Raw genomic sequence first — 19,182 nt, forward strand, 5'->3', positions numbered from 1 at the left:
CAACCTGTCAGTGAAGGGCTGACTGGCATTCTGGGTTGTCCATTCTGAAGGAGAATCCCTGTTGTTCCCCTCCCTGAAAACCCCCAGGACAGGACTACAGGACTTAAAAATAAATAATATAATTTGGGGGCTCTTCCGGGATTTGATCCTGGGACCTCTCACATGGCAGGCAAGAATTCTACCACTGAATTCCCAGGGCAAGCAGTTCCTTGAAAATGGAGTTTGATGAGCCCAGAAACTAAGTGTAGAATCTGGTGAAGCCAGGTTTTCCCTGCAGCACTTAGAAGCCACAGACACTACAGCCAGAGGTAAGTGATCCAGCTGTGCACAAGAAACAGGGGAAACAGTTGGAGTTCATGAGATGGGAACTACCTGTTGTACCTCAGCTATCTGAAAACAGTGAAAGGAGCAGACTTCTGGAGAAAGAGGTACAGGCGATATATCTCTGAGGGTCAGAGGAATAACAATGAACATTCATGGGTATTTCCTGCAACTGTGATTTGTGAAGCTGTATTCTAAACTGTGTTTAAGCAACATAAAGGGGAGAATCCCTGTTCACACAGTGGGGACATGTCTAGAAATAAGCTTTGTTGAAAATCCACTAGATGCAGTTAGAAAGGGTCTAAGGCCAGAAGACAGGAGAAAGCTTTGGGACCCCTATAGACAGATCTTATAGCAGAAGGTCCATGTTTGCCATTGGGAGATGTTATTTTTGTTTAGAAGCTAATAAATTGATTTGAACTCTGAAGTAGGACCTATGGTGTGTTTTATGAAACTCAGGAAATCCTGGGGTGGATTAGTTTCCAGCCACAGATCAAATTCTTAGATGCATATGTTTTCCTTGATTTAAAAAAAAAAAAAAAGTTGGTAGTTCCTAACCATGATAAGGGCGACCTAACCTGTCACAGTGTACAGTATAAATGTTAGCATTCTATAACTAAACAAAATCAGAATCTAGAAATTACTGGTACTGAAAAAAAAAAATATCATTGAATAACTAAGCATATATTTTCTGAGATGCCCTGAGATATGTAACTCACTTAACTTACAACAATGCTGTTTTTAAGGTGAACAGAGTTTTCTCATTCATAGGGCTACAACAAACAAAGCAAGCAAACGTTTTGAATTTTATAAATCAAATATAACACTCAATTTGAAACTATATTTTTAAAATGTTCATATCAATATAAAGTCAGTACTTATTTGTTTCTGTGCTGACTTTGTTGCTTGCCACTTTACTGCTAATAACAGAACACACTGTGAAAAAAAGTTACCAACTGCCACTGAAAAAAACAACTGAGCCTGTCATACTTTGGAAAGAAAACAAAAGATCACTCCTCTAAATATGCCCTCATGGCACATGTCAATTTTGTACACAGACCTTTTTGTGTAAGGAATGGCAACATAACAATAATAATAATAATTTTATTTCTTATATACCGCTATAGCAGAAGTTCAAAGCGGTTTACAACAGAGATACATACCGTCAGTGATTGAGATACAAGGTAAACATTCAATCTGAAATACAATAACAGTTGGAGGAATACATCAGTTAAATCTAAAATCTAAAAGTTATAACAGTGGCGTAATTAAGATGTTGACAGCTGTTTGGGAATTGTTAGTGAGATAGGTGGAACATGCTTTGAGATTTAGAACTTGTCAAACACGTGTCTTCAGTCATTTTCTAAAGCCAACGTAAGTGGCCTCAAGTATGGGTTTTCCAAGCCATGTGTTCAATTTAGCTGCCTGGAATGATAACATTCTATCAAAAAACTTCTTGTATTGACATGATTTCAGGGAGGGATAATTAAATAGATTTATTCTGCTGGTGCTCTTATTAGAATAGTTTAGAATGAACTGAGAGGCAAGGTAAGCTGGTAAGAGAGAGATGCTAAAAACCACAGGGGGAGGGAAGGAGAGAGATGCCAGACCATGAGGGGAACAGAAGGAAGATTTTGGATGCCAGACCAAATTGGCGGGGGGGGGGGGGGGGCAGGAGGAGAGATGCCAGGGAAAGACAGACAGTGAATGGAAGGGGCAGATGCTGGACTGAAGAGACAGAGGGCAGACACTAGATGGAAGAGAGTGAAAAGACAATGAAAGCAGAAACCAGAGACGACAAAAGGTAGAAAAAAAATAATTTTATTTCTATCTTGTGATTAGAATATATCAGATGTGAAATATGTATCTTGCTAGAGCTGATGTTAGACATAACTGGGGAGTGCAAAGCCCAGGCAGTGCATCTTTAGCTTCCAGCTGGCTTAGGGCTCTCTCTGATCAGGGGGCAGTTGCCCTAGTTCCACTCCCCTAACACCATTCCTGCCATGTGTGACTGTGGTTTTCTGTTACATGATATTTGTGTAGCATTCTGTAATAATTTGGCTTATTCAGTTTTCTTGATAGTAGAGGGGATATATGTGAAGGGGAAGGGAGACAGGGGTTTTGTTGATCTTTGCCCTGTATTATTTGTATTTATAAAATGACAATTGCATAGAATATTGTTTCTTTTTATACTTTAATAAAATATGTTCAATATAAAATCATAACTATTTGAGGCTTGTGTGGATGGGATCAGATGGTTTGTGGGACCGAGCTCGCGGGGACAGGGCAGCGATGGTTTTTCAAAAAAATTTCAGCCGGTCCACTAAATAATTATTTTATTTCCGCCGGTCCATAGGTATAAAAAGGTTGAAGAACACTGTTCTAGAGTATACATTTTCAGATCTTCCATTCTCTTCTTGCACATCTTTTGGCACAAGCCCCATAGCATTTTTTGCGCTTTTCTCTGGAACACTTCGAGTCTTTTTACATCCTTAGCCAGATATGGCCTCCAAAACTGAACACAGTAAACCAGCTGTACAGAGGTATCACAGTAAACGACCTGTACAGAGGTATCAACACTTCCTTTCTTCTGTTGGTTTTGCCTCTTTCTATATAGCCCAGCATCCTTGTGGCTACAGCCACCACCTTGTCACACTGTTTTGTTGCCTTCAGATCCTCAGACACTATCACCCCAAGGTTCCTCTCCCCATCCGTGCCTATCAACCTTTTACCTCTCAGCACATATTGTTCCCTCAGATTTCTACTCCCTGAGTGCATCACTCTGCACTTCTTCGCATTAACTTTTGCAGATCCTTTTTCCTGTTTTCCACTCCCTCTGGGGTGTCAATTCTATTATAAATCTCAGAAAACATATGCTTACTTAGTGATTTTTTTTTTTTCTCAGTACCAGGAGCTTCTAGTTTCTGGTTTTGTTTAGGTATTTGATTTTTTTTCCAGAACATTTTTTTTTGTTAGCATTCTATAACCCCAAGAAAAAGACCTGATAAAGTATTTAAAAGATGCAGGAAACAGGTAGGATATGCCCTAGGGCATTACCAGCAGTTAAATTCCCCAATCTCCACACTAACAAAATTTAAATATTTAAAGTGGGAGCACCCTTAGAGTGGGTTTGAAATAGAGAATGACACGGTGACAAAATTCATCACCGTTCCCGTCCCCGCGGATAACCGCGGGAAACCATCTTCATGTCATTCTTTAAGGAAAGAGGGAAGAATCAGAGTATGAATGGCCACAACCACTGACCCGCAAGCTTTGCTTTGAATAATGCTGGTGTAGAAGGACAGAGGATGAAATAGACACTAGAAAATGACATGGGTTTATTTTCCGTGGTTATCCGCGGGGACGGGAACGGTGATGAATTTTGTCACTGTGTCGTTCTCTAGTTTGAAAGCCCTTAAGAGTAGCTCAATAGTTCCTCCCCTTCTGTCTTGCCTGCCTGGAATTTCACTGACCTATGGCTGTGATATTTGATCCTGCTTGGTTCTTGAGGAAGAGGCCTTTCACTGAAACCCTGCTGGGTTGAACCATGTGTAAATGGGACTTTACCTTCTTTGGCCTAAGAACAAAAGGACTGGGCTGCCTCCGTTACTATTTAACAACAGAACTATGGATTCAGCTAAGTACTCTGAGTTTTTATTGACTATTTTTTTGAATTTGGGCTCTGGTCAGCGGGCTCAGGCATTCGGAGCATTACTTGACTGTTGATTCCCTGTTTACTTTGGCCCAAATTCACTAAGCAAATCGATCATGTACTGATCGGTTTGCGACCTCTTAGCGACCCCGGCCCGATTCACTTACCTGTCTTCCAACCATCTTCTGATCCGCGCATGCAAATGAGGGTAACAGCATGCAAAATAGGCAGGGACGTGATTCACTAAAGAAAATCCTGCAACACCGACGGGGCTGGCCAATAAAAAAAAAGCGATTGCTGAGGACCAGTTGCTGAAGCCCTTTCCGGTTGCCCGTGGTTTTAACCCGCGGGCTTAAGCGGGTTAAAACCACAGGCTCCCAAAAGTTCCTCGGTCGCCTATTTAAAAAAATAGAACAACAACCAAAAACCAAACAAACAACTCTGACAGCCCGGAGGTCCCGCGCATGCTCAGACCATCGCTATAGTGCGATCCGTACCTGCAGATGGGGGCGTTCCTCCGATCGCCCTCATCTGCATGTTGGAGTTTCCTGAATTCGTCGGACCTGTCCGGATCAGGCCCGATCAGGCAGGTTAGTGAATCCTGGCCTTTATTACTCCTCTTGTTGATTGTGCACTTGATGTTGTGCGGCTAGCATTGAGCAGTATTTTTTAGCTTTATTGTTTGCTGGCTCTGCTTTCGTTAAGCATCAGAGCGGCTCTGTTGAGCTACTCTTAAGAGCTTTCACACCCACTCCGAGGGTGCTCCCACTTTAAATATTTAAATTTTAAGTTTTGTTAGTGTGGAGATCGGGGAATTTAACTGCTGGTAATGCCTTTGGGGCATCCCCTTCCTGTTTCCTGCATCTTTTAAGCATTCTATAACCAGCATGCAAAACTGCCCGACATGCCCATGACCCTCCCATACCCCTCCCAGGTCCACGACCCCGGTAAACTTGTGGGTGATGGATTTTGGACCTCAACTTAAAAAAGAGTGACTAATAGCAGCTACTTCAAAACAGTGCCAGTTAATGTTTGTTAAGGGCAATTTTAGGTACTTATTGCCAATTTAGCAACAATTAGATAATTAAGTTACCTGCATAACCACCCTTGTTCTATAACGCCACACCCAATGGTGTACCTAATTTTGGACACCATTTATATAATTTTGGTGTTAATATTTAAAAATTTGAACCTTCAGCTATGGATTGCATATAATCTGATGTGCACTCTATTTTTATCATGATTTCTAATTTTATGACAAAGCAAAAGGGTACAGTGCTATGGGTTGAAATCCAACAGCCCTGTATTTTATGACTAGCTTATTTGAAATGCAACCCAAGTCATATTTTTCACAGTGAAGATAAAAAGCATAAATGGTAGACCGTATACTGTAAATTGACTAATCAAGGGGTCCTTTTATCAAGCTGCGGTAGTGGTTTAACACGCATAATACCGCACGTTAATCCGCCTGCCGCGCTAGCCGCTAACACCTGCATTCAGCAGGCGTTAGTTTTTTAGCCGGCTGCGGGGGTTAGCGCGTGATGAAATGTCCGCCTCGTTAACCCCGCTAGTGCGGCTTGATAAAAGGACCCCCAAATGTATAATATTCAGATTAGTAAATTAAATCAAAACGTAAGTGAAATAATTTCCATTTATGCTATAAACGCTTTAGGGGAAATTCTATAAACGGTGCCTTAACGTAGGCGCTGGTAGGTCACTAACACCATTGTAGGCGTGGCTAACACCAGACATGGCGTTAGGCGCCGGAAGCGCCATTCATGTCAGAGGTAGGCACCAGAAATGTAAGCCTTGAAAAGCCTGGCCTACATTTCCGGTACCTACCTTTGCTGGAGGCACAATTCTCTAAATCAGGGGTGTTCAACCTTTTGGCTTCCCTGGGCCGCATTGGCTGAAAAAATTTTTTCTGGGGCCGCACACATGCGCAAACACTGCAGCAAGACAGAGGAGGGAGCCGGCAAGACGATAAACACCTGGGGGCAGCAGAGGAAAACACTGCATCGCCCTCGACCAGGGCCGCACAAAATACTTCACAGGGCCGCATACGGCCCTTGGGCCGCAGGTTGGACACCCCTGCTCTAAATGGTGCCATCACATAATTGACATGCAATCGAAGGGCGCTTTTAAGGCAGTCACTGACAATGGTGCCATTTAGAGAATCCGGGTGTTTAAGAATTACTTAATACCTGTGTTCCATATTCAGTGTACAAATGGTAAGTGTTTTACTTACATTCATAAAAATCAATGCTATTAACACTGTCAAATTTCTGAACAGCACAACCTATTAACAACAGGACTTCCAAACAAATATGCTAAACCTGTCCACTAAATCTCCTATTTGACCCAAATACATACCTTATATATGGTTAGTTTGAAACTATTCTAGCTGTAGTGTACATCCTTATTAAATTTGCCTTGAAAAAAGGGATTCTACAGTTAGAAAGAAGACATTCAGTTTTATATTTTAGAATAATATATATTTTTACTTACCATGAGCTTTGTGTTAACCGTGACTACATGAATGGATGACTGCAGAGTGCCAGTCTAACAGATTACTCTCAAGCTAAATAATGAAGAGATACTTTAAGCACCTCTGCTTTACTTTCTTCATTCAACTTATGCCTATGCTTTATTCTCCCTCTTTGCTCCAGGCCACCCAAACATCATGGTACAATCTTCACTGAAATGTACTGACCTACTTTTTATGTCTTTCCTATTGAGTAAATATGGTCTTTTTCTCTTAGATATTAATAAAACAAAATGCAATCTCTGTTCAAAAAGAAGTTCTGAAATGCATTTCTGCATTTAAGATAGTAGTTTATCTTTAGCTGCATTCATTTAGTGCAAAAGTCCATCTAACTACAGGATTCTTTAGTCATCCTTGCTTGTGCAAACATGTTTAAATCAAAGCATGCAGAATGGAAATACTGTGGACCACGGTTGCCCAAGTCCGGTCCTCGAGATCTACTGACAGGCCAGATTTTTAGGATATCCACAATGAATAGGTACGTTAGATAGATTGTGAACCCACCGGGACAGATAGGGAAAAATGCTTGAGTACCTGATTGTAAACACCACTTAGATAACCTTGATAGGTGGTATATAAAAACCTAATAAACTTGAAACTTGAATATGCATGAGAGAGAGATTTGCATACCAAGAAGGCAGTGCAGGCAAATCTCTCTCATACATATTCATTGTGGATATCCTGAAAACCTGGCCTGCCAGTAGATCTCGAGGACCGGACTTGGGCAGCTCTGATGTATACATTTATTCCGTGAACAGGGCAGAGCTGGTTTTTATTAGCTTGCAACTGGTAACACATGCTCTTTAGGGATGTCAATGATCAGGAAAATAGCTCTCAGTCAGGAAAGCAATGACCTCCAATTTTTAATGCATTTTTTTAAAGAAACCTATTGACATTTTTAAAAATATATTGCATATTCTCAAACACATGGCTCAGAAAATGCTGATTAGTACCTATAAGAATCTGGCTAGATGAACCATCGCCATTTGCTATAGGTTGAACAGAGTACTTCACTCACCTGTTTGGCTAAGCTGGGATGTGCTTCTGCTTCTCCGAGATACTATGGCAACTACTTTGGCACTTAGGCTTGACCTCCTTTTCTTTCCACCTGTTCCAACCGTGCCAACAGCAGTGTCTGACTGGCTCCCATCATTATGCTCCAATTTGTAAATCTCTCCACTCATACTTGTGCTCTTTGTGATGGTTCTCCCTGAAGTCCCCATCCTTCTGCTTTGCATTTGGGGGGTAAACGAACTGGATTTATAAAGTAAAAATATATAATATGTGCATACAAATTAGTGCCTGTGCATTGGTAGCTACAATGCAATGTACTGATATTGCAAAAGTTCAGATTTAAAGAAGAAACTTGCTATATATGAATATCTGGAAAAATAAAACCAGTTGCTCCTTTTATCCTTCAAACTATATTGGATCATCTTACTGTATGTGTAATAAAGTAATTTAAGTTGAACATTTTTTTCTGCTCTAAATTAAAATGCTCAACTATGCAGATAAAAGGCAATTTTTATACCTGGATGCCTGGTTTAAAGTAGACAAAATGGCCCTGATTCTATAAATGACGCCTAACTCCTAGGCATCGTTTGGCATGGTTGTCAATAAACCGCTAGGCACCATTTATAGAACTGCATTTAGCAGCGTCTAAGGGGTCCTCTTACTAAGGCGCGCCAGCCATTTTAGCGTGCGCTAAACACTAACATGTTCATTATAGTCTCAAATCCACCTCAAATCCACTCCTAACCATGCCTACTTGCCTATCTCGAAGTGGTAGGTGTCTACCGAGTTAGGCGCCTACCGTCAAATTAATTTTTTTATTTGATTTTCAGGGGTCCTTTTATCAAGCCGCACTAGCGGGGTTAGCGCGTCGGACATTTCATCATGCGCTAACCCCCGTGGCCAGCTAAAAAACTAAAGCCTGTTCGATGCAGGCGTTAGCGGCTAGCACGGCAGGCGATTTAACACAGAGTATTACGCGCGTTAAACCCCTACCGCAGCTTGATAAAAGGACCCCTTAGTGATGCTTACAATTATCTACATTAAGAGCTCCTTTTACAAAAGTGCGCTAGCATTTTTAGCGCACGCTACAATGCTGCATGCGCTAACCCTGCGCTACACGGAAAATACTAATGCCAGCTCTATGGAGGCGTTAGCGTCTAGCGCGCGCTTAAACCGCTAGCTCACCTTCGTAAAAGGAGCCCTAAGTCAATAACAAAAATTAAGTTAGGTCCCTAGATGGGCACATTTAGCAAAACAGTAGGAGCCTTTTATAGAATCAGGACCAATGTGTCTATTTGATAAAGAAAAGTAGGTACCTTGTTTTCTCTACTGTATAATGTGCTTGTGTAAGTAGTCAAAAATGTGCCTTGATGTATGACACAAGCATTCACACCAGCCCTAGGACTAATATAAATGCCAACCTCTACCTCTGCAAGAACGTGCATAAATTATAGAATTTTGTTCTGCCCGTGATCATCCGAAACTCAGGCCACATGTACCCCACAGTAAAAGTATGTGCCTTGCAAATAAGACATGGACTTTTACTCTGATTGATATTTTATAAGGAGTATGCTTCTTGCAGTAAAGTCCAACTCAGGAACATCATCTCTCCAGTTTTGGGGGGGTTCATTTTATAAGGAGTCACATATATGTCAAAATAATCACTTATGAACCTCAATAATGTATGTTCTCACTGCCTAAAACTAGATGGCTCCTTATAAAATTACCCCCATAAGGGCTGAATATCACAGTTATCTGTATAGTTAGGCAGAACAGTGTAGCTGTGGTCCAGCATTATAAAGATCATGCTAGAACAATCAGAGAAAATGTTCATTGGCATTGTCTGTATAGTGTTACTGAAAATTAATGGATAGGGGACTTATTCATATAGCGGTGGCTATTATACAATGCCAATTGTATAACAGTGTACCTCCATCCAAATAACCCAAGGGTGATGAGTTAAAAGCTTATTCTACAAAGGACCCCAACCATAGCCCACACCATTAAATACATCCTTCTTTATAATAAATTTAAAGCATGGACATAAAGGGCCTGTTTCTCTTTAGGATCTTGGCGGCCACCTAAGAGGTGTATGATTGCTTCTCAATCATACATCTGCATCCTAAAGAGAATCGTGTCTACATTGCTGAACAGATGCCTTAAATGTAGGCCAGCATTTTGCAGGCCTACATTTAAGGCATCTGTCTCATGCCTATGGAGAAGCGTAGGGATGCCTAAACACGCCCAAGGCCATTTCCAGGTGAAACCATGCCCACACCCCACCTTGGGCATGCTTAAGCATGCCTACACATTTCCATTGACGTGCGACACATGCCTACAATGTAGGCTTCCTTCCTCCTTTTTTTTTTTTTAAGTGTGTCCCGATTGGCTGAGAGACAGCAGTATGACACCTACCGCCGCCTACCATCAAGACACACATTTGCAGAATCATGCCCAAAATGTCCCAATAATATTCTCATAAATATTCTCAAAGATGTTTTCACAAGTGTTCTCCACCTCAACAGAGTCTTTCATTCAACTCTATCATTACAAGTTTACACTTAAGTTAACTGAAAATAATAAGCTTTCAGACATTTTCTAAAATGGACAACAGATAGTTCTTCTCTTAAATCCTGAGGTAAATCATTCCACAACATTTGGGCTAGGTAAAAAAATGTCATATTCCGAGTACTGGTCATATGTGCTTCCTTCACTGCTGGCACCTGGAGCAGAGAAGCCTGACTAGAACGCAATGTGCGGGATGGGACATAAGATGCAACCAATTTAGCCAATGCACTTTGTGTTCCCATTTTTAACACCTTATATAAATAATCAAATCTTAAATCATGGATGGCACGATCATATTTACCTACTCTGCCAACCAATATTACAGCTACATTTTGCAAAGTTCGCAGCTTTCTCAGATTTTTTTTTTAAACCAGGTAATACATTTGCATAGTTCAACTTGATCATAAATAATGAATGCACCAAAGTCAAAAATGAATCCTATCAATTAAATTTTGCACTGCTCTCAATTTATGTAAAATCAAAAAGCCCTGTTTTACTACATTTTTCACATGAGCAGATTACAAAAAAAACCAAACATAATCATAAGATAAAAAAATAGTATAAAACAAAACAATATTAATATTAACAAAACTTCCATTAATCACTTCATTCCTTCAGTCATTCTTAATCACTTAAAAAGCTTCTATAAAAAGAGATGTTTTTAATAATTTTTTTTAAAACTCTGAAAGTTATATTAATTCTCAATTGTCCAACCAGATTATTCCAGAATACTGGCATTTATGTACATATGTACACATATATGTGTGTAAATGCCATAAATCCAATATACGAGGGTCATTTCATAAATAATGCACACTATTTTTTAAATTTACATGTTGTTGGTTTTTTTTCAAGTATTTCTTTACAGTCCTCAAAAGACACCATCAACACCTTCTCTCACATCAGGCAGCATTATGGGGTAAAGATCTAGAACAATTGCTTATGCCTACCACTTATGAGGAATTCAGGAAACGCCTAAAAACATATCTGTTCCTGAAGTATCTAGACAGCTGACCCATTCAACTCTTTCTCTTCAATAACTGTTCCCTTGAGCTGTTAACCACTATCTTTCACCTCTGTTATGTTCAATCAATTTGTACCATCTTTTAATCTTTGTAAACCGCATAGAACTTCACGGTCCTGTGGTATATAAACTGTTCTTATTTATTAATTCAATATAGTCTTCCTGCTTTGCAATGACCGAGTCCCAACGTCCGGGAAACTTCATTATTGCATCCAAGACACCGCTTTGTTCAGTTGCCGAATGGCTCGGGTAACGGCAGAAGAAAGCTCTTCCAGGACTTAAATGAGAAACCAAGGTGGCAAGGGAGCCCCTTCTGGTGATACAGACAGGTCGTGACCTGTTTGGGCCGCCGCGGGAGCGGACTGCTGGGCGGGATGGACCTGTGGTCTGACCCGGCAGAGGCACTGCTTATGTTCTTATGTTCAGAGATGCAAAAAGATGTCCATGAATAGGTTGTTTCAGTTTTGGAAAAAGGTCGAAGTCTGGTGGAATCATGTCTGGACTGTAGGGAGCATGAAGTAACACCTCCCAGCGGTATTCATGTAGTTTTTCAATGACGACATTCCCTATATGTGGGCGAGCATTGTCGTGAAGAATGAGTGGCCCAGCCAAGAGCAACTGAGGTTGGGTTTTGTGCATTTTTCTGCACATTTTTGCAAAAAATCACGATAATATACTGCTGTGACACTTCTTCCACATGGAACTTTGTCTGTGATTATGATTTTTGCTTATGATCATGAAGGCATCATCATTTGTTTGACTTTTGATTGAACTCGTCAAAATTTTTTTGGTCATGGGGAAGATGGAGCTCTCCACTCATTGGACTGTGATTTCAGCTCCGGCTCAAAGTCTCTGATCCATGTTTCATCAATAGCAACAATGCGATTCAAGAATGCATGACCTTCAATGTTGAATCTTTGTTTCAGCACGGTTGCACTGTCCAGGCGTCTCAGCTGCTGTTCAGCAGTCAAGAAGTGGGGGACTCATAACGCAGAAATTTTTCACTTTTTAAATAATTTGTCAGAATTCAGTATACTGATGGCAGTGGAATCCCTGTGGTTTCAGAAAGTTCCTTGCATGTCGCACGATGATCTTGTTTAAGAGCATTAGCCATGAGTTTCACACATTGTTCATCGATTGTTGATTTTGGCCTTCCTAGTCTTGCATGATGATCTATTCTCACACGATCACTCCGAAAATGAATTGCCCACCGTGAAACTGTACTACGGTCCACTGTTAACTCACCACAAACTTCATGTAATGCACTGTGGATTTCTGTTGGGTTTTTGCCACGTAGAATTTCAATTTTAATGTACGACCTCTGATCGTCAACAAACACAGTCCCCGAAACACCTGCAGCCTTCATTTCCCACACTTGTCACAGTCATACTATGTACACTACAAAGCTCCTAATCACACATCCTGATGCTTCAAGCACTGAAGTGAAAGTGAAACAAGGTTTACTGCAATTACATCATCCACTCTCCAATGTTACCAACCTGTGCATTATTTATTAAATCACCTTCGTAATAAACTTGGGGAATGTGTGGTACAGTGGTTAGAGCTACAGCCTTAGCACCCTGAGGTTGTGGGTGCAAACCCATGCTGCTCCTTGTGACCTTTAATCCCCCCATTGCCCCAGGTACATTAGATAGAGTGTGAGCCTGTCAGGACAGATAGGGAAAATGCTTGAGTACTTTAATGTACATCACTTAGATTGTAAGTGGTATATAAATACTAAAAATAAATATGTGCTGTTCCATAAAAAGGCATCTACAAGGGATAGCATGTATTTTTCAGTTAGCCATTCACATGGCTAATTCATGTTATGCAAACTGCTGAATATCAGATGGGACCCCTATAAATGAATACAGATTTGCTGGTCACCTCTGATCTTCCCTTCACTCTTCTGATTGTGATCAAACCTCTTTCCCATAATAAGTAGAAAACAGGTCCTTCACAGCCCCTCCCCCCACACTAACTTGTAATGCTAATATGGTTGCTGCTAGGGGTCACGGCAACCATATTGGGAAAGCAGCCATGGCAGACAGGAGTGAGTGGGCATTTTTTTCTGCCCAATGAACTTCACTGGACCACTAGGGTATTATAAGGTAGGCCGGAGGGCTTTTAGAAGGGGAAGGGGTGGGTGGGATAAAGGACCCAGTCTCTATTTACTTGCTATGGGAAAGAGGGGCAATTGCAATCAAGAGAGTATAGAGGAGGATCAAAGGTGGCTAGCAAACTTTTATTCATTTAAATGAGTCTCGGCTAATATTCAGCTGGGCCCGCTTAATTACAGACAGGTTTCATATTGTGAATTAGCTATGTGAATGGCCAGCTGCAAAGTACATCCTGTTTAAGTGCCTTTTACAGAATAGTGCAAGGAAGGCTAGAAGGCCTATGGAGGGCGGAGGGAGTAGGGTTGGCGTGGGGAGCTGGTCTCTACTTACTTGCTTCAGGATGGAGGAGAATAGTGATCTGGGGAAGTGTGGGGGACCCCAAAAAATCCTTCAGCTACTTCTGGGACAAACTATCCAACAGGCAATGTACGAGTACATATGTTGCATTTCACTAGCTCTGTTCCAGTTATCGCGTAAACAATTGCCTTTAATTTTTGATTCGCCCTCGAAGATCTGATTTGTCTAAAACCACACAAGAATGAAGAAAAGGTTTTTGACTTGCGATCACAGGTTGTGTCTCTTGGTGCTACATTTCAGCTATAATTTCCTCATTAAGCAAACCAAACCAAAACCCAAAGAGCCTCAAAGAGTAAGTTGTCATCCAAAATTTATTGAAGGGTCCAAAATTTTGGATGCTGGAATACTCTTGGAAGCCCTTTGGGCCAGATTCTATAAACAGCACCAAGCGGTGCCTACATTTTAGGTAACGCCCGGCGTGGCTGTCAATAAAAAAACAGCACTGTTTATAGAATCACACCTAGTGGCTCCTAAGTGGACTTAGGCATTGCACAATGAATATGGATGACAGAGACTTTGAAGACCTGACTAGTCAGGTGGTCCCTGAGGACTGGGTTGAATACCACTGGGATAGACTATGTGAATACACTAGTCAACAAAAATAAAGTTTTTCTTTGCTACTGAGAACTTAAGAAGTATTCTTTGTTAATTTAATGATGCTGATTTCAAATCTGTAATTGAAATTCAGCTAGCATGTCAGGTTATACAATATTGCGAGTATGAACTGTGTGCCACCAAACTTGTGTTAAGGAGTTTACTCTGAAAACAAACACTAAGACAATAAGGAGGGCATGTTGCAGCATATATTTACGCCTCTCTTAACTCACACAAAAGTGATGTCAGCATGTTCAGAAATGTTTGAGACACAATAGTCTCCCATCATACTGGAAACTTTCCTTGGTAGCTGCTTTCCATCACCTTGATATCTTAATGAAATCTTTCCCCATGTTCATTGCTGACATCACCAAGATTGAGTGGGAAGAAGTTGAGGTGAGAATGTAAGAAGTGCATTTTAAGTGACATTCTGGCACCCATTAGCTCAGGGGTGCCCACACTTTTTTGGCTTGCAAGCTACTTTTAAAATGATCAAGTCAAAATGATCTACCAACAATAAAATAAAAAAAAAACCCCACAAAGCATACTGTTCGCAGAGAAAATGTTAATTATCATTTATATTCGGGTTTTTTTCAAAGAGGTCAAGGCAGATGTCTTTAAAATATGCAATGTCACCTCAGTAACAACTATACAAAAATAGACAAATATGCCCTCTCCCCTTTTACTAAACCGTGATAGCAGTTTTTAGCACAGGGAGCTGCGCTGAATGCCCCGTGCTGCTCCCGACGCTCATAGGCTCCCTGTGCCAAAAAATACTATTGCGGTTTAGTAAAAGGGGGCCCTACTGCAAAATATAGACAACAGATATAAATTCTCAAAATGGACACATTTTGATCACTAAATTTAAAATAAAATAATTTTTCCTACCTTTGCTGTCTGATGATTTCATGAGTCTGGCTGCACTTCCTTCTTCTGACTGCAAATCCAATATTTCTTTCTGCCTCCTGCATGCTTCTTTTCTTCCATACCTCATTCCATTCCACAACCAACATCTCTCTCTGTCCCTCCATGAGTCCAACTTTTTCTTCCTCTCTTCTTGCCCCTCCCCTTTCTTTCTCTCTCTCTCAGGCCCCCTTTCTTTCTGTTTTTCTTTCTCTCTCCCTGCCCCTCCTTTCTATGGTTCTTTCTCTCTCCCTGCCCCTTCCCTCAAGCCACTGCTGCCTATTTCTCCCTACTTCCCTGATGCCGGGCCAGGCGCATACAAGCGCCGGGTCCACAAGCCTTCCCCCAGCATCAATTCTGACGTCGAGGGGGGGGGGGAAGGCTGTGGGCCTGGCCTGGCATTGGGGAAGCAGGGAGAACAGAAAGCAAAGGCAACACGAGTCTATCAAAGAGCCCAGGATGGGCTCTGCAATCGACTCGTGTTGTCTTTGCAATCTACTGGTCAATCGCGATCAACCTTTTGAGCACCCCTGCATTAGCTGATATGCTGTCAGCATGTTCTCCACAAGCTCAGCATAATTCTCTGATATGTGATTCCCAAGAAAATTCTAACAACCAGCACAAATGCTTCCCATGCTGCTGATTCAGCTGGGTCCAGCTTCTATTTGATTGCATCATCAAGGATCAGTTCAAGGATTTCAGGTCCAACAAAAACACCTTCTTTGATTTTGGTTTCACTTTTCTCAAAACCAAATGTACTTCTTAGATGCTGATTAAAAAACATAGAAACATAGAAGATGACGGCAGAAAAGGGCTACAGCCCATCAAGTCTGCCCACTCTGCTTACCCACCCCCTGTCTATGCTCTAATGACCCAATTTCCTTATCTTGACCCTCGTAGGGATCCCACATGGGTATCCCATTTATTCTTAAAGTCTAGCACGCTGTCTGCCTCAATCACCTGCACTGGAAGCTTGTTCCAATGATCAACCACTCCCTCTGTGAAGAAATACTTTCTGGTGTCGCCATGAAATTTCCCGCCCCTGAGTTTGAGCGGGTGCCCTTATGCAGTAAATTGTCCGCAGACATAACAGATATGATCAGGATGGTTAACAGAACATTGTCTGTTCATAATTATAATATCTTAGACAAAAACAAACAAAATATATAAATTCACAGGTACAAAAAAAAAAAGCGCAATCACTTTTTAGTATAAACTTTCAGATTACTGATATATGTGATTGATGAGCTGTCCTAAAATGCAATATTGTGTTACAAAAACAGTAAAATATTGACGCTTGAAGGTAGCGTTATTGGCAAAAATGATATAAACATAAATTGACGCATAACTTAAAAATAGGAAGTGATAGACAAAAACTGTTTTCAGATTTAGAGTCAGCATGTGGCCCTAATTAAGATACAGGTGACAGAACTCCAATAGCAAAATGCTTGTTCACCAGTGTTATGGGTCTTATTTTAAAAAAAGATAAATGTTCAACAGACGGCATAAACCGACACTTGGACATCTTACTAGTCAAAATGTGCACGTGGACATTTTCAAAACTGACTTTCTAGACGTCTTTCTGGTTATTTTTCTCCAGTGTGTCTAAATCTTAATGGGGCATGTTAGAGGCGTGTTTTGGATAGGATTAGGTTGGGCTTAGCACTTGGAGGTTTAACAGCGATAAACATTTTACAAAATGTCTAGGGCACAATTTGGACATTTTGGGCTAGATCTGTTTTTAAAATGAATAAGGGCCTAAAAGATACCCAAATTGACCAGATAAATGCTGGAGGGACGAAAATATGGCTCACACACACTCCCCAAGTGGTCAGTGACCCTCTTCCACCCTCCAAATATCTGCATGAAACAGTACATATCCATCTCTATGACAGCTGCAGATACTATGGACAGTCCTAGAGCTGTACCGGGCCATGGTGCGCCCTCACCTGGAGTACTGCATCCAGCACTGGTCACCGTACATGAAGGACACGGTACTACTCGAAAGGGTCCAGAGAAGAGCGACTATAATGGTTAGGGGCTGGAGGAGTTGTCGTACTGCGAGAGATTAGAGAATTTGGGCCTCTTCTTCCTTGAAAAGAGGAGACTGAAAGGGGACATGATTGAAACATTCAAGATAATGAAGGGAATAGACTTAGTAGATAAAGATAGGTTGTTCACCCTCTCCAAGGTAGGGAGAACGAGAGGGCACTCTCTAAAGTTACAAAGGGATAGATTCCGTACAAACGTAAGAAAGTTCTTCTTCATCCAGAGAGTGGTGGAAAACTGGAACATTCTTCAGGAGTCTGTTGCAGGGGAAAACACCCTCCAGGGATTCAAGACAAAGTTAGACAAGTTCCTGCTGAACCTGAACATACGCAGGTGAGGTTGGACTCATTTAGAGCATTGGTCTTTGACCTTGGGGCCACTGCGTGAGCGGACTGCTGGGCACGATGGACCACTGGTCTGACCCAGCAGTGGCTATTCTTATGTTCTTATGCAAGCAGATCTCTGGAGTAGCCTGGTGGGCAGTGCAGTGGCTCATATGCCACCCTAACTAGTACACTTCTGATGGAAAATGTGAGCCCACCAAAACCCACCGTACTGCCATATAAGAACATAAGCAATGCCTCTGCTGGGTCAAACCTGAGGTCCATCGTGCCCAGCAATCCGCTCACGAGGCGGCCCAACAGATCCAGGACCTGTGCAGTAATCCTCTATCTATACCTCTCTATCCCCTTTTCCAGCAGGAAATTGTCCAATCCTTTCTTGAACCCCAGTACCGTACACTGCCCTATTACGCTCTATGGAAGCACATTCCAGGTGTCCATCACACGTTGGGTAAAGAAGACCTTCCTAGCATTCGTTTTGAATCTGATCCCTTTCAATAAGGTCATAGCAGTGCCCCCAAGGGTGTCCCACTGCTCCGATTTCATGTCTATGTGGCTAGTCCATTAAAATACTGGCACCTCCTACATGCAAATGGCTTATTTTGGGCCAAATTCTATAAATGGCATTCCGATTGTAGGCGGCCAACTGCTGCCTAACCAGCCAATCGGGACACACGTTTTCTAGAAAAAAACGTCCTGAGCAAGGCCGCCTACATTGGAGGCACCTCTCGGAGCCTAGGGAGGCACACAAGCCCGCCTAAGCTCGCCTGAGACTAAGCATGGGCGTGCCTTGGCCCTGAAGGAGCTTTAGGCTGGCCTACATTGTAAGCAGACATGGCTCCAGAGCGTGTTACAATAAATATAACGGCTACAGCCACGGCTGCCCATCCCCCCCATACATCACCAGCAGGAGAGACGCCCAATCCCTCCTGCTGGAACCTCCTCACATCGCCGGCAGGAGTCCCTCCTGCAGAAACCCCTTCATCCCCCTCCCATACATTGTGGGCATCCCCCCGCTGGGCCCCCCCCAGCACACCCTTCCTGGACCCCATGCCACCCTCTCCGGGATGCACTGGGAGTGACCTAATATTCTAATTGGCCAGATCCATTAGGCTACCCCCACATGGGGTGATGTATGGGGGGGTTTCCAGCAAGAGGGATTGGGCATCCCTCCTGCTGGCGATGTTCAGTAGGGGTGGGAGGGTTGACAGGAGAGATTGGGCATCTCTCCTGCCGGTAGTGTTCGCGGGGGGAGGGGGGAACGGGTTGCTGCTAAACTTATCATGGCAGGGAGATCCCTTGCCACAATAAGCTAAGCGGCAACCCGATTCTCTAACCGGTGCCTGTGACATGGACGCCGGTTAGACAATCAGGTTTTTAGGCGGGCTTAGACACGATTCTTTATAGGACACCCGTGTGCAATTCTCAAAAGCTGCTTAATTTACAAATTCTAAAGCATAAATGTATACAATTACTTTTTAAATATTTTTAACAAATACAATATTTTATTTTTTTATTATTCATTTATTTAATGTGTTAATTTTTGTAGGGAGAAGCATCAGATGTTGAAGTATGTGACAGTCTGGGATTCTGTCAGGCTGGAAAAGCTGCCGCTTTATTGTTAAGAGGTATAAAAAGCCCTAGTGAAGATGTAATAAGTAAAGTCAAACTACTGTATACAACAGGGGTGCCCA

The 19,182-nt window shown here is 41.9% G+C and overlaps 1 protein-coding gene across 18 annotated transcripts in view; it reads right to left on the reverse strand.

The window, feature by feature from the left end:
* RIMS1 (regulating synaptic membrane exocytosis 1) overlaps nt 1-19,182 on the reverse strand; it is a 753,464-nt gene that overhangs the window by 98,435 nt on the left and 635,847 nt on the right. For 13 of the 18 annotated variants that reach the window (XM_033935996.1, XM_033935980.1, XM_033935985.1 and 10 more), the window contains one exon: nt 7,537-7,772. The exons of 4 other annotated variants lie outside the window; for them this stretch is intronic. In XM_033935996.1, coding sequence (XP_033791887.1) covers nt 7,537-7,772 — 236 coding nt within the window. Of the gene's footprint in view, nt 1-7,536; nt 7,773-13,574; nt 13,737-19,182 lie in introns of those variants that run through there. One more of the 18 variants, XM_033935994.1, reaches the window with a different exon arrangement.

Source organism: Geotrypetes seraphini, chromosome 3 (assembly GCF_902459505.1).
Source record: "Geotrypetes seraphini chromosome 3, aGeoSer1.1, whole genome shotgun sequence".
NCBI lineage: Eukaryota > Metazoa > Chordata > Amphibia > Gymnophiona > Dermophiidae > Geotrypetes > Geotrypetes seraphini.